The 23,741-nt window shown below is 51.3% G+C and overlaps 1 protein-coding gene across 1 annotated transcript in view; it reads left to right on the forward strand.

The window, feature by feature from the left end:
• Nucleotides 1–12,452: 12,452 nt before the first annotated feature.
• Nucleotides 12,453–23,741, forward strand: part of LRR1 (leucine rich repeat protein 1) — a 15,075-nt gene continuing 3,786 nt past the window's right edge. Inside the window, exons 1-3 of the mRNA XM_015425612.1 lie at nt 12,453–12,662; nt 17,155–17,253; nt 20,302–21,029. Coding sequence (XP_015281098.1) covers nt 12,459–12,662; nt 17,155–17,253; nt 20,302–21,029 — 1,031 coding nt within the window. The 5' untranslated portion in view covers nt 12,453–12,458. The remainder of the gene's footprint in view (nt 12,663–17,154; nt 17,254–20,301; nt 21,030–23,741) is intronic.

The raw sequence follows: 23,741 nt of genomic DNA on the forward strand, positions 1-23,741 counted from the left end.
ACGCCTCCCTCGTCTCGTGTGTGTTCAGGACTGCCTGAGCTGTGCCTCCCCCCCACCCCCACCCCTTGCCGGGCTCGCCTCTCGGCCGCCTCCTCCCGGTGGGAGCGCGTCATTGCCGCGCACGTCGCCCGCAGTCCCGCCGGCCTCCAGCAGGGGCCAGGCGAGAGGCGGCGGAGGCATCCCAGCGCTTCAAGGCTCCCTCTAAGCTGCGGAGTCCTGTGAGCAAACATTCTACTTTGGGCGCTGCTGGCATTCAAGCTGTGAGCCCAAGATTTGGCCGCTGCACAAACCGGTCTGCTCTGGAGAACGCTGTTCGGGGCCGCACGTCGAAGGCGCCGCCTCTCGGCCGCCTCCTCCTGGTGGAAGGGCGCCATTGCCGCCCGCAGCGCCCGCAGTCCCGCCGGCCTCCAGCAGGGGCCAGACGAGAGGCGGCCGGCGGAGACCTGCGCGTAGCCCCGGGCCGGGAAGCCGGGAGAAGCGCGTCTTTGCTGCTTGGTTCCCGCGCCTGCAGGGCAGGTCCAACCCGCGCCCGCTGGTCCTGAGACCGGTTGCTCAAAAAAGTAACTTGCTGCGCGGTTCTGCAGCACAAGGGCTTGTGCTTCAAAGCCTGTTATAAGCAACGCTCCCTCTAAGCTGTGGAGTCTCGTGAGCAAAAATCCCACTTTGTGAACGAACTACTGGCATTAAAGTGGTGAGCCAGCAATTTGGCTGCTGCATCAGTTAGTTTGCTCTGGAGCCCCGTCCTTCCTGAGCGAAGACAAAAATGTATGAGCCAGAAGCTAAAAAAACTGTGAGCTAGCTCACACAAACTCAGCTTAGAGGGAACACTGGTTAGAAGAGTGCTTGATAAACGAGGGGGAACAGGTTTTTGTCCTCCAGAGCAAAAGATCCCAGCAGGTGAGACCATAAAGTGAGGGATTGAGATGCAGCCAAACCTGGCTAAGGTTTCCTCCAACCTGCTTTGAATCCAGCAAGGCGGTACACTTACCTGGAGTTAAATCCTGTTAAGCTCAGGGGACACGTCTAAGCAACTGATTGGGCACCTGTAACAGCTGTGAAAGGGTCACCTGCTCTCTGCTAGTGGGTGGGATTGCTGGCAGTGTTCCCCCTAAACTGAGTTAGTGTGAGCTAGCTCACAGTTTTTTAGCCTCCGGCTCACACATTTTTGTCTTCACTCAGGAAGAATGGCTCCAGAGCAAATTAATTGATGCAGCAGCCAAATCGCTGGCTTGCAACTTTAATGCCAGGAGCTTACAGAGTAGAATTTTTGCTCACAAGACCCCACAGCTTAGAGGGAGCATTGATTGCTGGTGCACAGAATTGCACCTGGGAAGATGCAAAAGCAAACAGAATGCTTTGATTCAAACTTCCTTTCTTCTGGCTAGAATTATCTGTCACAACAGGAGTGCCTCTGATTTGGGGCACACAGAATTCAGGGTCTAGCTATTGGTTGTGTGAACTTAAAGTCCCCCTTACGTTGTTGAAGGCTCTGAGCCTACGCAGAGTGGTCGTGCCAAAGAGCTGTGCGAGGGTCCCCTGCCCGTGTCTTGCAAAAGCCCAATTAAAAATACACTTTCTTCTCCAGTATAAGAGAGAGTAGCTTAAAATCAGGCCAAGAGCAGTACAAGGGTGGGTAACAAATCTGGGTAACAAAGAGAACAGGAAAACCTCGAGAAACCTGTGGGACCTGAATTTAGATGCCAAGTGAAGCCCCCTACTCATGTATTTACATTATTTATACTTCTCACTTGGACTCAAGGTGGATTACACAGAGTAAGTCCATACAATCGAGGGATGGGCCATTCAGTAAACAATGCAACAGTGTTCTAGAACTAACCAGAAATTAGAAGAATATTCTGATGGCCTAAAGCGCCTTACATAAGAACATAAGAACATAAGAGACGCCAATGTTGGATCAGGCCAAAGGCCCATCCAGTCCAACACTCTGTGTCACACAGTGGCCAGAAATACCAGTGCCATCAGGAGGTCCAGCAGTGGGGCCAGGACATTAGAAGCCCTCCCACTGTTGACCCCCCCCCCAAGCACCAAGAAGACAGAGCATCACTTGCCCCAGAGCCCCTAGCTATACCTTGTGGCTAATAGCCACTGATGGACCTCTGCTCCATATGCTTATCTAATTCCCTTTTGAAGCCTTCCATGCTTGTAGCACCCACCACTTCCTGTGGCAGTGAATTCCATGTGTTAATCACTCTTTGGGTGAAGAAGTACTTCCTTTTATCCGTTCTAACCCGACCGCTCTGCAGTTTCATGGAGTGCCCACGAGTTCTTGTATTGTGAGAAAGGGAGAAAAGTACCTCTTTCTTTACCTGCTCTTTCCCATGCATAATCTTATAAACCTCGATCATGTCACCCCTCAGTCGTCTTTTCTCCAAGCTAAAGAGCCCTAAGCGCTTTAACCTTTCCTCATAGGGAAAGTGTTCCAACCCTTTTATCATTCGAGTTGCCCTTTTCTGCACTTTTTCCAAAGCTATAATATCCTTTTTAAGGTGTGGTGCCCAGAACTGCACACAGTATTCCAAATGAGGTCTCACCATTGATTTATATAGGGGCATTATTATATTGGCTGATCTGTTTTCAATACCCTTCCTAATAATCCCCAGCATAGCATTGGCCTTCTTTATTGCAGTCACACACTGTCTCGACATTTTCAGTGAGTTATCCACTACAACTCCAAGATCTCTCTCTTGCTCAGTCTCTGCCAGTTCAGACCCCATCAATGTGTATTTATATTTAGGATTTTTGGCTCCAATGTGCATCACCTTGCACTTGGCCACATTGAACCCCATTTGCCATGTTGACGCCCACTCGCCCATCCTTGACAGATCCCCTTGGAGTGCCTCACAATCCTCACTGGTTTTCACCACCCTGAACAACTTTGTATCATCCGCAAATTTAGCCACTTCACTGCTTACTCCCATCTCCAAATCATTAATGAACAAGTTAAAAAGCAGTGGACCAAGTACTGATCCCTGCGGTACCCCACTGCTTACCACCCTCCACTGAGAAAATTGCCCACCTACACTCACTCTCTGTTTTCTATGAACTAGCCAGTTTTTGATCCATAAAAGGACTTGTCCTTCTATCCCATGATTTTTGAGCTTACTTAGGAGCCTTTGATGAGGAACTTTATCAAAAGCTTTCTGGAAGTCAAGGTAAATAATATCTATTGGATCCCCCTTGTCCACATGTTTGTTCACCCCCTCAAAGAACACTAACAGGTTAGTGAGACAAGATCTTCCCTTACAGAAACCGTGCTGAGTCTGCCTCAATAGGTTTTGTTCATCTATGTGCCTACTAATTCTTTCCTTAATAATGGTTTCCACCAATTTACCCGGTATCGACGTCAGACTGACTGGCCTGTAATTTCCCGGATCTCCTCTGGAACCCTTTTTAAAGATGGGAGTGACATTAGCTACCTTCCAATCCTCAGGAATGGAGGCAGATTTTAAGGAAAGATTACATATCTTTGTCAGGAGATCTACAAGTTCACATTTGAGTTCTTTCAGAACTCTCGGATGTATGCCATCTGGGCCTGGTGATTTTTCAGTTTTTAAGTTGTCTATCAGTTTTAGGACCTCCTCTCTCATCACCTCAATCTGACTCAGGTCTTCCAACACCCCTCCTGAAATCAGTGGTTCTGGAGTGGGCAAGCACTTCTCATCTTCCACAGTGAAGACGGAGGCAAAAAATGCATTTAGCTTCTCAGCCATTTCCCTATCATCCTTCAATACTCCTTTTACCCCTTGGTCGTCCAAGGGCCCCACTGCCTCCCTGGCTGGTTTCCTGTTTCTAATGTATTTGAAGAAAGTTTTATTGTTGGTTTTTACGTTTTTTGCTATATGCTCCTCATATTCCCTTTTTGCCTGCCTGACCTCAGACTTGCATTTTATTTGCCATAGCCTGTGTTCCGTTTTATCAGCCTCACTGTGACTAGCTTTCCACTGCTTAAAGGAATTCTTTTTACTTTTTACAGCCTCCATTACTCTGTTTGTTAACCATGCAGGCTTTTTCCTATACCTGTTTGTGCCTTTCCTAACCTGCGGAATATATATTTTTTGAGCTTCTAGGATCGTAGTTTTAAATAGATCCCAAGCTTCCCCAATTGTTTTGACCCTTTCTACTTTTCCTTTCAGTTTCCTCCCCACGTGTCCCCTCATATCAGAGAAATTACCCCTTTTAAAGTTAAAAATGGTTGTGTGAGTCTTTTTGGCCAATTCTCTATTTGTACAAATGATGAACTCAACAACATTATGATCACTGTTTCCAAGCGGTGCAATCACTTTTACATCTCTCACCAGGTCTTGAGTGTTACTTAGGACCAAATCAAGGATCGCCTCTCCCCTGGTAGGTTCCGTGACCATCTGCTCCATAGCACAGTCATTTAGAGTGTCTAGAAACTCAATCTCTTTTTCCCGACTAGAACACATATTGACCCAATCAATGTGTGGGTAGTTAAAATCACCTATTATTACACAGTGTTTTTGTCTAGTTGCTATCTTTAAGGCATTCATCATTTTATAATCCTCCTCTATCTTTTGATCTGGTGGGCGATAACAAACTCCCAGTGTTAAGTTTCCTTTTGGCCCCCCTATTTCAACCCATAGAACTTCCAGAAGCGAATCCAATTCACTTAGCCTCTCAATCTTTCTAGACTTTATACCCTCTCTGACATACAGAGCTACCCCACCTCCAACCCTTCCCCCCCTATCCTTCCGATATAATATATAACCGGGAATCACTGTGTCCCACTGATTTTCCTCATCCCACCAAGTTTCAGAAATACCCACAATGTCTATTTTTCCCTCCGACACCAAGCACTCCAACTCCCCGATTTTACCTCGGACACTTCTAGCATTTGTATAGAAACAGCTGTAATTTCCCTTACAAGTTAAGCCTGCATCCTTCCTCTTGCTATCTCGAGTCGTTGTCCGGCAGTCCATGTCACCAGCCATGGCCTCTGTGGACAATTTCAATCCACCTCCCTGTAGAAAAGCAACCGGTACCCCCTCACCTCTCTCAGATGAGCCAACCCGAACCAGAGACTTTTCATCTCCTGTCGGCTTTCCCCCAATATTCAGTTTAAAAGCTGCTCTGCCACCTTTTTGATTTTAAGTGCCAGCAGCCTGGTTCCTTCTCGGGACAAGTGGAGACCGTCTCGCCTGTACAGCTCCCTCTTGTTCCAAAAAGTATCCCAGTGCCTAACAAACCTGAACCCTTCCCCCCTACACCATCGTCTCATCCACGCATTGAGACTCCTGATCTCTGCCTGTCTCTCCGGCCCTGCGCGTGGAACAGGTAACACTTCTGAGAAGGCTACCTTGGAGGTCCTGGACCTAAGTTTCCTGCCCAGCAGCCTAAATTTCTCCTCCAGGACCTCACGACTGCATTTCCCCACATCGTTGGTGCCGACATGCACCACGACCACTGGCTCCTCCCCAGCACTATCTACCAGCCTATCTAAAACACGCGTAATGTCCGCTACCTTCGCACCAGGCAGGCAAGTCACCATACGGTCAGTACGCGGGTTCGCCACCCAGCTGTCTACCTGCCTAAGGATCGAATCACCCACTACCAAGAGCCCCCCTCCCACCCTGCTCAGGGATGGTTCCTTGGTGCAAAAGGAGAGCCGCTCACCAGCTGGGGAAGAGGTCCCTTCTGAGGGCACATTCCCCTTATCCTCAGCATGGTGCCCTGTTTCCCCTAGACCCTCATGCTCCCTGACAGCAGCGGGGCTGCCAGATCCAGAGTGGGACGAAGCTAACAAGTCCCCGAGAGTCTTTTCTGTGTGCCTAGCTGACTGTCTCTGCTTCTCCAGGTCAGCCACCTTGGCCTCAAGGGAGCACACACGTTCCCTGAGAACCAGGAGCTCCTTGCACCGAGGACACACCCAAGACTTCTGCCCAGTGGGCAGATAGTCATACATGTGACACTCCGTGCAAAACACTGGATAGCCCCCAACCCCCTGCTGGCATTCTGGCTTCATAATTCTTTTAAAATAAATAAATATAATCCCCCTTTTAAACCCTTGGTATTTATGTGGGTTTTGTTATCAAGTCAAATTATTTTACGGGAAAGACAAAGAGCCTAGGGCCTTGTCTTTCTGGCTCTTTTTGGGCTTCTTACAGCGCCCCTAGTCTAAGAGTCCCTAGGCTAAGAGCCACAGGCAAAGAGCCCTTTAGCTCACCCTTCGGCTCGTGCCAGAGGCTCGTGCCTCTGCCAAGGTGCTTCCTTAAATAGAGGCCTCCCCCAGCAGAGGTCAGGCAGCAGCTATTCAAATTCAAATTCACCCAGGCACTCAATCACAGGCAAAACAATGCCCCTTCCACTTCCTCTCAATTACAGGCAATCCCAGTCAAACAATGCCCGTTCCTCTCCCACACTCAATCAGCCAGGACTCTGCAAGAACTCTAAGTGCTTCCACACACTGCTAAACACAGTTTTCCCACAAAATATCCTTAGCTGAATTCTCTCAGCTGAAAGCAAGTAAAAGAAACCCACTCACCTCTCTCACAGCTCTCTCTCCTGCTCTTGCTCAGAGCTCAGCTGGCCTTACTCTTCTTGATAATCCAAACCTTGAGATAACGGAAACTGTCGCTAAATTTCTGTTTGGTGCCATTTCTATTCACCCTTTATTTAATTGATTGGTATACTTACATGGTAATTCCTTACATCTGGGGGGTTTTTTTGCAAGTATTATTTTATGCTGCTGTTGTTTTTGTTGTACATGAGTCTGCAAGGGTTACATGCCAATAAAGGTAATTGGATTGGAACTAACCGGGAGTCTAAAACCAGAACTGAAGCAAAGAATAAGTAATTAACATGATGTGATTAAACATGATGTGATTAAATGATGCAGAATTCCATAGTAGGATCCTGGTTTCAGCAGGCTGTACACACTAGTATAAACCACAGCCCCTGATAATTTCTCCAAGTAAAATCATGTAAGGACCACAAGAACAAACCCTTAGTATCTACTATAAACCGGTCACTAGCTCAGGGCACCTTGGCCACTCAAAGAGGGGATTATCCATCCACTACTTTAAAAACAAACATATCCCTACTGGAAAATGATGTGGCCAATTATCACCTGGGTCTTTAACCTGTCCTTTCTTTGGAAAGTGATTGAGAGAACAGTAGCGGACCGACTCCAGGTCTTCTGGGATAACTCATCCGCTTTGGACCCTTTTGCCCTTCTGGCTTCAGGCCAGGCTATGGGACAGAGAGGGGGTGGCTAGGTTTAGTTGACAACCTTCACCTGAGTCTCTAGACAAAGGCCATGCCTCCTCGTTGCTGCTGTTGGACTTACCTGCTGCCAGGGCTTTTTTGGTAGAAAAAGCCCAGCAGGAACTCATTAGCATATTAGCCCATACCCAACAGCAGGAACTCATTAGCATATTAGGTCACACCCCTGACAGCACAGCCACTGCCCCTGGTGGCACAGCTCATTAGCATATTAGGCCACACCCCCATGTTACCAGAAGTGTGGTCATCCAGCCACACCCACCTTTTGCTTCTTATTCTCTTTACCTTGTTTGTTGTCAAAACCCAGGACTTTTTGCATGTTAGGCCACACACCCCTAATTGTAGCCAATCCGAATGAGTTTCTGCTGTTGGGTGTGTTCTATTATGCTAATGAGTTCCTGCTGGGCGTGGCCAACTTGGGAGCCAGCCGGAACTCCGCTCCGTTCCTGCCCCAAAATAGCCCTGCCTGCTGCCTTTGAGACCGTAGATCATGCGTCTCTTGTTGAGGCTCTTGGAGACAGAAGTAGGTATCAGGATGCCCACTGAACTGTCACTCACCAGCTGTGTCTTTGAACTGTCACTCACCAGCTGTGCCCCATGATTGGGATCTTTTCAGGATGGGGTGGAATAGGAGCAGAGACTGACTCAGGACGTTGGTTCATCAGGTCAGTATTGTCTGCCTGGGCTGGGGGTGGCTCTCTGGGCACCTAGGCAGGAGTCTTTCCTATTGGCCCTGCAACCTATTCCATTCTAGACAGATACTGTCTCACTGAGCCATAGCCACAGTGAGCCCCCTCCCCACACTTTTTATGGTTTTGATTGCCGATGTTAGCTCTTTGCAGTTCTTATAAGCTGCTAACCAACATTGAAAGATGAAACAATTGAGAGAGAACCAGCAGGAGCGCACAGGAGTGGAGCTCCCGCAGTAAAGAGCCCAGGGGGAGGGCACATGCAACAAGCCCCACCCCCTGCTCCCAGCAGCCCTCAGTCAGAGCAAGAAGCAGCCAGGTAAGCTGCAGAGCCCCCCCCCCCGGCCCCAAACTGTCCAGTGGCACCTTTAAGACCAAGTTTTATTCAGGCACAAGCTCTCCCTCCTCTGCGAGGACAGATCTGCACGCCCCCCCCCCCCAATAGCTAGCAATCCAAAACAGTCCAGTGGAGCCTGAGTGGTGGGTGTTGCCTTCTGACACACTTCTGGTGATGTCAGGGGGTGTGGCATATGCAAATGAGTTATGCTGATGAGCTCCTGCACCTCTTTTTCTACAAAATGACCCCTGGACAGAACCATCATAAATCGATGAAGTAGAGCAAAGTTGGAGTCCAGGGGCACCTTTGAGACCAACAAAGTTTAATTCTGGGTATAAGCTTTTGGGAGCGTGCACATTCTGTCTGGAGCTGCGGTGGCTCAAGTGGTTAAGATGCTGAACTGCAGGCTGTGGAAGGTCAGTAGTTCAGCAGTTCGAGACCCGGGTGCCGCATGATGGAGTGAGCTCCCATCTCTAGTTCCAGCTCCTGCCAACGTAGCAGTTTGAAAGCAAGAAATTGCAAGTAGATAAATAGGTACCACTTCGGTGGGAAGGTCACAGCGTTCCTTCTGCATTGGTGTTTAGTCGTGCCGGCCACATGACTACAGAAATGTCTTTGGACAGCGCTGGCTCTTCGGCTTTGAAACGGAGATGAGCACCGCAACCCTAGAGTCGGACCCGACTGGCTTTCGAGCAAGGGAACCTTTACCTTTACCTTTACCTTCTGTCTGAGTATAAGCTGCCTGGTATGCACACAAAAGCTTATTCCCAGAATAAAACCTTGTGGGTCCTAAAAGTACCACTGGACGCAATCTCTGCTCTGCCGCGTCAGACCACCACGGCTCCCCATGAGGTGTCTGTCCTAGGTGTTTTGCACCTGCTCCACCACAGCAGTAATGACCGTGCGGCTACTCTGCTCCCAGCCATTTTCTTGCTTTTCTTGATTAGGGTTTGAATACTGTGGCTGGTCACTGTGATCTTCTGATTCTGCCTTTGTACTTCTTCACCCAAAGAGTGATTTACACATGGAAGTGGTGGCGGCTACAAGCATGGACGGCTTCAAGGGGGAATTAGATAAACATCTTAAGCAGAGGTCCATCAGTGGCTATTAGCCACAAGGCATAGATAGGAACTCTCAGTCTGCTGTGTTCTCTGTGTGCTTGGGGGGGGGGCAACAGTGTGTGTGGGGGGGCTTCTGGTGTCCTGGCCCCACTGGTGGACCTCCTGATGGCACCTGGTATTTCTGGTCACTGTGTGACACAGAGTGTTGGACTGGATGGGCCTTTGGTCTGATGCAACATTGGCGTCTCTTATGTTCTTATGTTGTTGAATTGGGCTCACTATTTAGGTGGTGTCAGCTGCTTTGTGGATTTCTAGCTGATAGTGTGAGATCATAGAATCATAGAGTTGGAAGGAACCTCCAGGGTCATCTAACCCAACCCCCTGCACAGTGCAGGAAATTCACAAATACCTCCCCTGCCACACACCCGCAGTGATGACTGTTCTACACAAAAAAACCCCACCAGGATCTCCAGCCAAACTGGCCTGGAGAAAAATGGCTTCCTGACCCCAGAGTGGCGATCAGCATTTTCCTGGGTGTGTAAGAAAAGGGCCACGAGAACTAAGCCCTGAGGCAACCCTTCCTGCCCTCCCTCTCATGATCTGCCTAAGTTCACAGGATCAGCATTGCTGTCAGATGGCCATCGAGCCCCCGTTTGAAAACCTCCAAAGAAGGAGAGCCCCCCACCCCCCAAGAAAGCCTGTTCCCCTGAGGAACCACTCTGACAGGAAGTTATTTCTAATGTTTAGCTGAAAACTCTTCTGATTTAATTTCAACCTGTTGGTTCTGGGGCAACAGAACACAGCCCTTCAGATACTTGAAGATGGTTCTCATATCGTCTCCTCTCCAGGCTAAACATACCCAGCTCCTTCGGCCTTCCCTCATAGGGCCTGGTCTCCAGGCCCCTCACCATCTTTATTGCCCTCCTCTGGACACATTCCAGCTTGTCTCTATCCTTCTTAAATTGTGGTGCCCAAAACTGAACACAATACTCTAGGTGAGGTCCAACCAGAGCAAAGTTGTACCATCACTTCACATGATCTGGACACTATACTACTGTTGATACAGCCCAAAATCGCATTTGCCTTTTTAGCTACCCCATCACACTGCTGACTCATGTTCAGTATATGGTCTACTAAGGCTGCGGTCACACGGAGCAGTAGCCACGCTACTAGGGCTGCCAAGTGGGGGCGGGTAAACCCCCCCCCTTTGGAGGCCAGATTTCCACCGCCGCGGAATCGTCCCCCCTGGGGGGGAACTTCCCTCTGATGATCCAGGCCACGCCCCCAATGTGGGCAACATCGCACGTCACTTCTGGTGATGTGCTGGCGGCGCGCGCGCGCACGCCTCAGACAACAGCTCCCGGAGGCCGGCGATGCTCCCCCGGCGGTGAGTTCCGACGACTTGGCAACCCTACACGCTACTGAGACTGATGATAGGTGGATTTTCCGGGCGCGATCACATTGCAACATTTGGGAAGCGTAGAGCTCCCATGGCGAACCCGAGGTTTCCCTCCAAAGTTGCGCAGTTAAGAACTAGTACCCCCTAGGTACTAGTTTCTGGTAACCGCGGGGCAAGGGCAGGCATCTGATCGCGTTTCTGGTGGCATCCAGCGCCCGCCCATGTCCCCTCGCAAAAAGGTGAAGAGAAAAGAAGAGCAGACGAGTCATTGTGGGGGAGGGGGAGAGAGAGCTTCGCACCAGCCAGCCCCCCCCCACCTTCCTGAGATGAGCAACGCCGGCATCACCTCCTGGGCAAGGCACGAGTGCCGGGGGTGAGGGGTGTGTGTGTGACGACGACGCGGGGACTCAAGGGAAACGCCATGGAGCAGGCAGGGGGTTCTTGGGTGGGGTACGACATGCAAAAAGTTTTTTCCTCAAGTCTCCACGATGCGCACAAGCACCCAACGGCGTATGCGCACACTTCAGTTTAAAACCAAAACACAGCCAAGTTTGCCGCGCCGCTTCTTTGCCATGTCATGTGATCAGCACCTCCCCCCTAACCACGGGACCTTGAGGGGACCTCGTTATTTGGCACCAGGGCAAACAGCCACGCTCCCCCCCCCCCCCCCCCCGCATTTTCTTGCCCATGTGACCGGGGCCTTTGACCCCTAGATCCTTTTCGCACATACTACTGCCAAGACTAGTCTCCCCCATCCTATAATTATGCATTTCCTTTTTCCTACTGTTGCCAACGCTCAAAGGGTGTTAAGGTTCTTTGACTTGTGCGGCTAGCCAATAAACCATACAGTCAAAACAATCAGCCAGGCAGTAAAGGGTAACAAAGGTATTTATTCGAATAAAGGAGCACCTCACAGCTTTCCCTTCCCCTGCGCACGACAGCCACCCTGTGAGGTAGCTGAGAGAGCTCTTTGGAGAACTGCTCCTGAGAGAATAGCTCTGAGAGAACTTGTGACTGACCCAAGGTCACAGCAGCAGCTGCATGTGGAGGAGTGGGGAATCAAACCCGGTTCTCCCAGATTAGAGTCCGTGCTCCTAACCACTACACCAAACAGAACAATATAAGGTTTTTTTTGGGTCTCCTTTTGGTGAGAAAGGCGGGGTAGAAATTAATAAAAAAAAAATAACGGCCAACCAAAACCCCATAGAGCAACGTTCAAGATTTCAAATTCTCCCGCGCCCACGTTGGGCAGACTGGACAGCCAATAGCCGCTTTCCATTACGGCCGGAAGTCCGACCCCTAAGCCTCTCCGGGTTCTGTTTTGTTTTTTTGCTTCCTCTATATAAGGGCCCGGAGGAGGCCATGGGGCGTTTTTATCATTTGCCCGTTCCGTCTCTTCTCCACCCCGATGCCCATGGAGGGATTAGAAAGGTGGGAAGGAGCCGAGCGACAGGAAGGCGTCCCGCAGGCAGTACGAAGGGCAGCCCCATCCGCGAGCACGCGCAGTCGTGAGGGTGGCGGGGGTGCGAGGGCCCGCGGTGCACGCGCAGTCGTGAGGGTGGCGGGGGTGCGAGGGCCCGCGGTGCCCTTCTTCCGCCCGGGGTGGCGGGGGTGCGAGGGCCCGCGGTGCCCTTCTTCCGCCCGGGGTGGGGGGGGGAGAATGCGCGCGCAGGAGGCGGGAAGCGCGGCCGGGCGGGCGAGGGGGCGGGATGCGGTTGCCGTGCGAGGTGTCGGTGGTCAGCCGGCTGCTGCCCTCGGCGGGGCTGCGGGGGCCGGGGCGAGCCGCCCGGGCGCTGCTCTCGCTGGGGAGGCCGCCCGGAGGAGGAGGAGGAGGAGGGCGAGCAGCAGGCGGCGGCGGCGGGGTCTGGCTCCTGGTCAGCACCGCCCGCGACCGCCCCGGCACCAAGTACCAGGTGAGGCACTTCCGGCCGGGAGGGGGAGGGGCAGCGGAAGTGGCGCCCCCCCTCCCCTGCAGTCCCCACAACAGCCCCGCAAGGTGGGCCAGGGAGGAGGTGGAGCGCGGCCAGGAGCGCAGGAGGGACGGAGGCGGAGGGAGGGTCGCGAGCGGTTCTCCCCCCCCCCCCCCAAGAAAAACCCCATTCCCCGGGGAATAAACGCCTACCTCCCCCGCCACTGTCGGGCAAGGGGAAAATGAATGTGGGTTCTGACATTTCCTCTGACATGTTTATATGCTGACAGCTGTCACTGTGCCTTCGAAAGTCTAAGTATAAGAGATCCAGATCTTGGTATGTGTCCCAGGATTTTCTGATTAGAGAACAATGCAAGAACTCGTGGGCACTCCGTGAAACTGCTGAGCGGTCGGGTGAGAACGGATAAAAGGAAGTCCTTCTTCACCCAAAGAGTGATGAACACTTGGAATTCACTGCCACGGGAGGTGGTGACGGCTACAAGCATGGACGGCTTCAAGAGGGAACTGGATAAACATATGGAGCAGAGGTCCATCCGTGGCTATTAGCCACAAGGTATAGATAGGGACTCTGGGGCAAGTGATGCTCTGTCATCTCGGTGCTTGAGGGGGTCAGCAGTGGGAGGGCTTCTAGTGTCCTGGCCCCACTGCTGGACCTCCTGATGGCCCCTGGTATTTCTGGCCACTGTGTGACACAGAGTGTTGGACTGGAGGGGCCATTGGCCTGATCCAACATTGGCTTCTCTTATGTTCTTATAGATAGGAACTCTCGGTCTGGGGCAAGTGATGCTCTGTCTTCTTGGTGCTTGGGGAGGGGCAACAGTGGGAGGGCTTCTGATGTCCTGACCCCACTGCTGGACCTCCTGATGGCACCTGGGATTTTTGGCCACTGTGTGACAGAGTGTTGGATGGGCCATTGACCTGATCCAACATTGGCTTCTCTTACGTTCTTAGGAACTCTTGGTCTGGGGCCAGTGATGCTCTGTATTCTTGGTGCTTGGGGGGGTAAGAGTGGGAGGGCTTCTAGTGTCCTGGCCCCGCTGGTGGACCTCCTGAGGGCACCTTTGTGTGTATCTGATCCAACTTGGCTCCTCTTATGTCTCCTTACATATGTCTCTGTGTGCCAGTTACAGCCATCTGTCAGCTGTCTCACCACTAAGGGTGGCTTGTCTGTCACCCCCCGGAGCCCAGGCCTTTTCCATTGTGGCTCCGGCCCTGTGGAACGGGCTCCCTGAATAGTTGGGGGGGGGGCCCTCCTTGGAGATCTTCACAAGGCGCTGCAAGACCTGCCTGGTTTCCAGGGCTTTTGAGGGGCTTTGAAATGGCAGACACCTTTTAAGGGTGGGAGAGATTTGGGGAGTTGCTATTTTATTCTTGTTTTTACTGGAAATGTTTTTTTAATTATTATCATAAGCTGCCTTGAGCCACAAGGAAAGCTGTGGTCTGAATATTTTAATAAGCAAAATGAACAAAAACAAGCCACCCTATTTTTAATGTTGTTTTATTTATAAGCATAATGCATAAGTATGGTCAGGGGCCGGCATACCTGAGGGACCGCCTTTGCCCACATGTTCCCCAAAGAGCCCTGCGTTCAGGGACACAAAATCTCCTGGTTCTCCCTGCCCCTAAAGAGGGCTAGGGCCTTTCCTGTGGCGGCTCCACGCTGGTGGAATGAGCTCTCCAAGGATTTATTACAGTTCTGCAGGGCCTCCGAGACGGAGCTCTTCCACCAGGCATCCAATCGAGAAGCCACAGATAACATCTCAATATAAATTAGAGCCTTACCCTGGAATTCCACCATCAGCTATTATTATTACTGACTGGTACCCGTTATGGGTAATACTCAGAAATGACGTTTCGTCATCCTATGTGCAATATCTTTGTATAGCGCCTTAGATCTGTTTTATGATTTTAATCTGTTTTTAAACTTTTATGTAAGCTGCCCTGAGCCTGCCTTGGCGGGGAGAGCGGGGTATCAATCAAATTAATAAAATAATAAGTACATTATGGAAAGTCCAGCCGTTTTTAACCATCCTAAAAAGGATGCTCGTGGAACAGTTTTCAGACTAGAAGCAGATCATAACAATGGCTCCCAAAGATGGAACCTCCAGGAAAGAGAAACATTTTGCAGTGCCGTTTTGGTGCTCGTTCCGAGTGGTTTTGTTTGCATGACTCATCCCTCATTCCAGAAAGCGGTTCCCACACAGGACAAAGGAAGCGAGATTCCCCCCGTTTGCATACGCACGCCCACACACAGCTCATATGAATTCTGTTGGAGGCCCAGAATGCTCTGTGGTTTTAAAAATTTAAAGATCAGCGATATTCAGGACGGCGCATTCCCAGCCGCTGAACTAAGTGGAGTTGGTTGGAATAAGTCTTCTTGTGGATTAATGGGTTAGTTGACGCTGGCTTCATCTGTGCTTTCCCTGGCATCTGTCTAGATGCGCTCTGCCAGAGCTCTGCCTCGTCAACAGCAGTTGGCTCCGGCCGCCCTTCCCTTCCAGCGTCCCCGGTCTGCTCCTCGGGCTTGGAGGGTGCCTGGAGGAAGGGAGGCCTGCAGGGGAATTGGCAGCCGGGCCCGAGTGCGAGGGAAGGGCTTTCTTGAGCCTCGCAGGCTGCTCTGTGCCTCAGGCCTTTCTAGGATCACAGTACCTCCTGTTCTTCAAAGCCTGGGGCAGGCACAGGGTGTGTGGGTGGGGTGCTGGGGAGGCGCAAGGGGCCACTTTGAACTTGCGGAGTGGGAAATCGAACAGCCGGTGCACGCGAGAACAGCCTTGATGTCTCGGGCGGAGAGCCCAGTCCGCTTCAAGCTGTGGTTCACCGGAAGAGCCTCTGGTTGGCATGCAGGAGGTCCCAGGCAATGCTCCCTCTAAGCCGTGGAGTCTCGGGAGCAAAGATTCTACTCTATGAGCCACTGGCATTAAAGCTGCGAGCAAGCAATTTGGCTGCTGCGTCAATCAGTTTCCTCTGGAGCCCCGTCCTTCCCGAGCGAAGAAAAAAACGTGTGAGCTGGAGTCAGCAGGGACTCACGAAAGTTCCTACCCTGCCACAAATGTTAACATAAGAGAAGCCGATGTTGGATCAGGCCAATGGCCCATCTGGTCCAACACTCTGGGTCACACAGTGGCCAGAAATACCAGGTGCCATCAGGTGGTCCAGCAGCGGGGCCAGGACACTAGGAGCCCTCCCACTGTTGCCCCCCCCACTCCAAGCACCCAAGAATACAGAGCATCCCTTGCCCCAGCCTGAGAGTTCCTATCTATACCTTGCGGCTCATAGCCACCGATGGACCTCTGCTCTCAACATAAGAATATAAGAGAAGCTAATGTTGGATCAGGCCAATGGCCCATCCAGTCCAACACTCTGTGTCATACAGTGGCCAAAAATACCAGGGGCCATCAGGAGGTCCAGCAGTGGGGCCAGGACAGCAGAAGCCCTCCCACCGTTATTCAGGTTAAATTGCCGTGTTGGCACTTTGCGCTAAATAAGTGGGTTTTGTGTCACAGTTTGGGCACTCGGTCTCTAAAAGGTTCGCCATCACTGGCCTAGAGCATCCCTGACGAGTGCTGGTCCAGCTGCTGCTTAGAGACTGCCAGGGAGGGGGGAGCTCGCCGCCGCCCAATGCTCCCCCTAAGCTCTGGAGTCCTGTGATCAGAAATTCTACTTTGTGAGCTGCTGGCATTAAAGTGGTGAGCGACCGATTTGGCTCCTGCATCAATTAGTTTGCTCTGGAGCCCTCCTTCCTGAGCCAAGACAAAAAGGTGCGAGCCAGAGGCTAAAAAACTGTGAACTAGCTCACACTAACTCAGCTTAGAAGAAGAAAAAGAGATTGGATTTATACCCCCCCCCCAAGCACAAAGAAGACAGAGCATCCCTTGCCCCTGACTGAGAGTCCCTATCTATACCTTGTGGCTAATAGCCACTGATGGACCTCTGCTCCGTATGCTTATCCAATTCCTTCTTGAAGCTGTCCAAATCTTGTAGCCGCCGCCACCTCCTGTGGCAGTGAGTTCCATGTGTTCATCTCTCTTTGGGTGAAGAAGGACTTCCTTTTCTCTGTTCTAACCCGACTGCTCAGCAATGCCATTGAGTGCCCATGAGTTCTTGTATTGTATTGTTAGTCTTCAAGGTGCTACTGGACTCTGGCTCTTTTCTACTGCTGCTCTGGACAGAGTAACATGGCTGCCCATCTCGATCAAGCTCCCAGGTCCAATCCCCGGCGTCTCCCGTTAAAAGGACCAGGCAGCAGGTGAGGCGGAAGACCTTTCTCTGCCTGAGACCCTGGAGAGCTGCTGCTGCCGGTCTGAGAAGCCGAAACCGAAGGTGTGGTTCAATACGGGTTCATCAGGTTGACGAATTAGACCGGGATTACGGTGCTTGTGAAATGTGTCAGGGTTGTTTTATTAAGCAGAGCTGGTTTACTCAAGACGGCAATCTTGTTGTGTTCTTCCTCCTGCCCCCCCCCATCCCCAATCCAGTTGAAAGAAAATATAGAACAGCTTTTTACCCGGTTTGTGGAAGAAGGAAAAGCCACCATACGGCTGAAGGAACCAGCAGTGGATGTCTGTCTCAGCAAGGTACGGGATCAGGCCCGAAGCACTGCCTGACCAAACGCTGCTCTTACTGGCCAGGTGAAACATAACCGGGGGAGGGGGGGAGAGGTCTCTCCCCAAAAGGAGGGGGGGAAGCTGCGGCTTTGCCTTTGACATTCCAGGATCAAGAAGCCACACTTGGAGTGCAGTCCCAGGGACAGTTTTCCGGGAGTGATCCTCATTGAGTACAGTAGGACTTACTTTGGGGAGGGGCTGTGGTTCAGTGGTATAGTTATCTGCTTAGCAGTGGAAGGTCCCAGGCAATGTTCCCTCTAAACAGAGTGAGTGTGAGCTAGCTCAGTTTTTTAGCCTCCGGCTCACACGTTTTTGCCTTAGCTCAGGAAGGGATGTGGCTCCAGAGCAAACTAATGGATGCAGGAGCCAAATCGCTGGCTCCCAACTTTAATGCCAGTAGCTCACAAAGTAGAATTTTTGCTCAGAAGGCTCCACAGCTTTGGGGGAGCACTGGTCCCAGGTTCAGCCCCCATCATCTCCAGTATAAAGCAGGAGGCAGTAGAAGAAGAAGAGGAGATTGGATTTATACCCCATGGCCCTTCACTACCCAAAGGTGTCTCAGAGCGGCTGACAAACTCCTTTCCCTTCCCCTCCCCACAACAGACACCCTGTGAGGTGGGTGGGGGCTGAGAGAACTCTGACACAAACTGCTCTTTTTCAAGGACAGCTGTGCCAGAGCTTGTGACTGACCCAGGGTCACACCAGCAGGTGCAAGTGGAGGAGTGGGGAATCAAACCCGGTTCTCCCAGATTAGAGTCCGCAAACTTAACCACTACACCAAACAGTAGGTGAAGTGAATGGCCCTGCCTGGGATCCTGAAGAGCCGCTGCCAGTCAGAGTGGGCAATACCATGATGGAGTGATGATCTGATTTCAGTATAAGGCAGCTTCGGTGTGTGTTTGGCAGATCTCCATTGTTGGGTTGGGGTGCTGGCTCAGGGGGAGAGCCTCTGCTTGGCATGCAGAAAACCCCAGGTTCAGTCCCCGGCATCTCCAGTTGAAAAGGACCAGGCAGGAGGTGATAGGAAAGCCCCTCCACCTGAGACCCTGGAGAGCTGTAAAGAGGGGCCGTGGCTCAGTGGCAGAGCATCTGCTTGACATGCAGAAGGTTGCAGGTTCAGTCGCTGGCATCTCCAGTGAAAAGGACCAGGCAGGAAGTGATGGGAAAGCCCCTCCGCCTGAGACCCTGGAGAGCTGTAAAGAGGGGCTGTGGCTCAGTGGTAGAGCATCTCTTTGGGACGCAGAAGGTCCCAGGTTCAATCCCCGGAATCTCCAGTTAGAAGGACCAGGCAGGAGGGGATGTGAAAGACCGCACCCTGAGACCCTAGAGAGCTGTAAAGAGGGGCCGTGGCTCAGTGGAAGAGCCTCTGCTTGGCATGCAGAAGGTCCCAGGTTCAGTCCCCGGCATCTCCAGTTGAAAAGGACCAGGCAGGAGGGGATGGGGGAGACCTTTCTCTGCCGGAGACCCTGGAGAACAGCTGCCAGTCTGAGTAGACAGTATGGACCTTGGATGGACCCAGGGAATGAGTCAGTGGAAAGCAGATTCGTGTGATTTTTTAAAAATTATTTATTATTTATTAAATTTGATTTCTTAAGCGCCCTTCCCCGCTTACATGGGGCTCAGGGCGGTTTACAACAGTGAATTCAGTGCATTATAAAATCAATTAAAACTATGAACTCCCAATATTAAAACGTTCAAAGACATTTCGACATCGAAAGCATTTTAAGACGAGACGGCGGCGCTGGCATTCAGTCATTGGGGGGAGGGGAGTATGAAGTAGACTGTCTGAGGATTGCTCCCGTTAGTGACCCCAGTGCTATGTCAGCAGGGAAATGCAGAAATACCACTCATTTGATTGTTCTTGTATTGCCTCGGTTCTACGATTTTTAAGTTCCTTTTAGTGGAGACGCGGCTGGCTGTTTTCCAGCGTGTTTTAGGTTCACTTAAGTTTTGAAATGAGATGAAAAGCCAGTCAGTGCTCTTTCTCATTATGAAATGCTTGAAAAAGATTTCTAATTTTCGGTTTTGTACATGGCAGTTAGCAAGTGGTAAGCTTGCAACATCAGATTATTTACAAAATCTGCGCATAGAGTGTTTTACGTGATACGTTTTTGCCAGCCTGTCCTGAATCTCTGTCCAGATGAATGTTTCTGATCCCAAACTGCATTTTCCGGTGGCATCTGTTGGAACTTCCTTCCTTTTTCTCTTCTCCTGTCTTAGCAGATTCAGTTTTTGTTCCTGCCAGCTCAGTTTAGTCTTGTGGGTACCAGTAACACAGCCTAATGATGATGGCCCTGTGGCGTCCTTGCTTATAGGGGAGATGGTTTTACCTTTAAAACACTCTCTGTGTACCTAGACTTGGTAGATTTCTGCTGCCACCAGGAATTAAAAATTCCAAATCTCTCTCTTTTGGTAGTATGACCCAGGGTCTGGGCACTTCAGAGGACTATGTAGCCCTGAGGAAGGACTATGATGATTTCTGGGATAAGTTTAAACAAAAAATGATTTATATAATAAAGAACAAAATAGTTTCCTGGTTATTTTGAACTGTTGCTGATGGAAGGAACTTGTAAATATAACTGGCAAAGCTTGGTGTCAGTCTCTCAGACTCCCAAATCTCCACTCTGACAGGCGTAGACACTCAGTCTAATCTCTCTCCCCCTCATCTATATAGCCACACAGGCTGAACTCTTTGTCTTATTCACACAGAATAGACGCTCTCTTCACACACAATCCTCTCATAGGCACTCCTCCTCCTCCCCCACACTCAGTCATCAGCCAATCACATCACACTTGTCCCCCTCTATCACTCTCCTTACAGTACTGCCGTCAAACTAAACATTTAAAGAAACACACACACCAAAACATGAAATCATTACAGGCCCCGTGTCCACGCTGCTTAGAGAATGTGCCAGAGAAAACTTCATCGTGCTTCCCCTGTGCTCTGATGCTAGCGTTGTTTATAAAGTCAGGGAATCTGCCAGTGCTGATAGCCTTTGTGTCCCATTTCGGATGCAGGCAAACGCCAGCCTTTTGAAGACCTTCCTCTCGGCGGTGAAGCTGGCGAACAGCGGAACCCATGAGGAAACACTACCGCTCTCTGCCTTGGTCCCACCCAAAGCATCCGAAGTGGAGAAGCCAAAGACGAGGATGACAATTACGTCGAGGAAGGAGTACCCGCTCACCCGGAACTTCCCGTACTCCCTGGAGCACCTCCAGGCCTCCTACTGCAGACTGACCCGCATCGACATGCGCATGCTCTGTCTGAGGAGCCTCCGGAAGCTGGACTTGAGCCACAATTGCATTAAGAAGCTGCCGGCCACCATCGGGGACCTGGTGTGCCTCCAGGAGCTGAACCTGCACAACAACCACCTCGAGGCCTTCAGCGCGGCGCTCTGCGGCTCCACCCTCCGGAAGTCGCTCCAGTCCCTGGATCTCGGCCAGAACAGGATCAAAGCGCTCCCGTCGCAGTTCTGCCAGCTGCAGGGACTGACTCACCTGAGGCTGGACGACAACGAACTGGTCAGGCTGCCTGTCAGGATCGGGCGGCTGAGACAGCTGCGCTCCTTGTCTGCCGCTCGTAACAAGCTCCCGTTTCTGCCTGACGACTTTGCAAAGCTCTCCCTCGAGAACCTGGATCTGTTCGGCAACCCGTTTGAGCAGTCCCGGCCGCTTGTCCCCAACGTACAGCTCAAAATACCACTGACTTTGTTAGAGAGTTCTGCGAGAGCGGTGGTCGACTTCAGGTAAAAGGGTTCATAGAATCCTAGAATCACGCAGAGCGGGAAGGGGCCAGACGGGCCATCCAGTCCAACCCCCTGCTCAGTGCAGGATCAGCCTAGCGCAGCGGTGGTGAACCTATGGCACGGGGGCCAGAGGTGGCACTCAGAGCCCTCTCTGTGGGCACGCGTGCCATTGCCCCAGCCAGGCCCAGACCATCATTAAAGTGTCGAATTCTCTGCCAAATAATTTCAAGTAAATGAAAGCATTTGGGATTGCTTTCCTTACTTTGGATCATCTGAAGTTAATGTATGGGTTGTTTTTTTCTAAAGTAAAACCTCAGTATTCAGGTTAAATTGCCGTGTTGGCACTTTGCGCTAAATAAGTGGGTTTTGGGTCGCAGTTTGGGCACGCGGTCTCTAAAAGGTTCGCCATCACTGGCCTAGAGCATCCCTGACGAGTGCTGGTCCAGCTGCTGCTTAGAGACTGCCGGGGGGGGGAGCTCACCACCGCCCAATGCTCCCCCTAAGCTCTGGAGTCCTGTGAGCAAAAATTCTACTTTGTGAGCTCCTGGCATTAAAGTGGTGAGCGACCGATTTGGCTCCTGCATCAGTTAGTTTGCTCTGGAGCCCTCCTCCCTGAGCCAAGACAAAACGGTGCGAGCCGGAGGCTAAAAAACTGTGAACTAGCTCACACTAACTCAGCTTAGAAGAAGAAGAAAAAGAGATTGGATTTATACCCCGCTCTTCACTACCCAAAGCTTAGGGGAAACAGTGCTCCCAAGGCAGCTGATTCCACTGTTGAACAACTCTTAACTGTAAGAAAGTTTTCCCTAATATCAGCCCATACCTTCCCGCCCTTAATTTAAACCCATGATTGCCAGCCATAGAATCACACAGAGTGGGAAGGGGCCATAGAGGATGTCCAGTCCCACCCCATGCTCAGTGCAGGATCAGCCTGGAGCATCCCTGACAAGGGTTTGTCCAGCCGCTGCTTGAAGACTGCCAGGGAGGGGGAACTCACCACCTCCCCAGGGCAGCCCATTCCACTGTAGCACAAGTCTGACTGCCAAAAAAAATTCCCCTAATATCCAGCTGGTATCTTCCCACCCGTAATTTAAACCCATTATTGCCAGTCATAGAATCACGGAGTTGGAAGGGGTCCCAGAGGCCATCTAGTCCAACCCTTGCCCAATGCAGGATCGGCCTACAGCACCCCTGACGAGTGCTCGTCCAGCCGCTGCTTCAAGACTGCCAGGGAGGGGGGGCTCACCACCTCCCCAGGGCAGCCCATTCCACTGCTGGACTACTCTTAACTGTAAAAAAGTTCTTCCTAAGATTCAGCCGGTACTTTCCCACCCTTAAATTAAACCCATTATTGCCAGGCATAGAATCATAGAATCACAGAGAATGGGAAGGGGTCCCTAGAGGCCATCTAGTCCAACCCCCTGCTCAGTGAGGATCAAGTCTAGAGCACACCTGAGAAGTGTCTGTCCAGCCACTACTTCAAGACTGCCGGGGGGGGGGGGGGGCTCAACGCCTCCCAAGACAGCTGATTCCACTGTTGAGCCACTCTGACTGTAAAAGAGTCTTATTGTTAAGACTGGCATTCTTGAGAGAGCCAGTCTGGTGTCATGGTTAAGTGCGCGGACTCTAATCTGGGAGAACCGGGTGTGATTCCCCACTCCTCCACTTGCGCCTGGCTGGATGACCTTGGGCAAGCCGTAGCTCTGATAAGAGCTGTTCTTGAAAAAGAGCCGTTTCTGTCAGAGCTCTCTCAGCCCCACCTACCTCACAGGGTGTCTGTTGTGGGGAGGGGAAGGGAAAGAAGTCTGTAAGCCACTCTGAGACTCCCTTGGGTAGTGAAGGGCAAGGTATAAATCCAATCTCTTTTTCTTCTTGAAAAAGAGCAGTTTCTGTCAAGAGCTCTCTCAGCCCCACCTACCTCACAAGGGTGTCTGTTGTGGGGAGGGGAAGGGAAAGGAGATTGTAAGCCGCTCTGAGACTCCTTCGGGTAGTGACGGGCGGGGTATAAATCCAATCTCTTTTTCTTCTTGAAAAAGAGCAGTTTCTGTCAAGAGCTCTCTCAGCCCCACCTACCTCACAAGGGTGTCTGTTGTGGGGAGGGGAAGGGAAAGGAGATTGTAAGCCGCTCTGAGACACCTTTGGGTTGTGAAGGGCGGGGTATAAATCCAATCTCTTTTTCTTCTTGAAAAAGAGCAGTTTCTGTCAAGAGCTCTCTCAGCCCCACCTACCTCACAGGGGTGTCTGTTGTGGGGAGGGGGAGGGAAAGGAGATTGTAAGCCGCTCTGAGACACCTTTGGGTTGTGAAGGGCGGGGTATAAATCCAATCTTTTCTTCTTCTCTTCTTCCTCTTCTTCTGACACACACCCCAATCTGTGTCTGAAGCATTAGGAATTAGCAAAATAGATTTTGACTGAGAGGAACGCAACGCAACGAGGAACAAGTGGGTCAGCGGCATGAATGACTGGCTCAGGCTTTATACTGGAGAGGATGAAATTTCTGACAGAGCTGTTCCTCAGTGGAAGAGGCTTCCTTGGGAGGTGGTGGGCTCTCCTCCTTTTGAGTTTTTCAAACAGAGGCTAGATGGACCCATCTGACAGCAATGCTGATTCTGTGAATTTAGGCGGATCATGAGAGGGAGGGCAGGGAGGGTTGCCTCAGTGCTTAGTTCTCGTGGCCCTTTCTTACATGCCCAGGGAAATGCTGATTGCCACT

Source organism: Gekko japonicus, unplaced genomic scaffold, assembly GCF_001447785.1.
Source record: "Gekko japonicus isolate JY-2015 unplaced genomic scaffold, Gekko_japonicus_V1.1 scaffold961, whole genome shotgun sequence".
Classification (NCBI taxonomy): Eukaryota; Metazoa; Chordata; class Lepidosauria; order Squamata; family Gekkonidae; genus Gekko; species Gekko japonicus.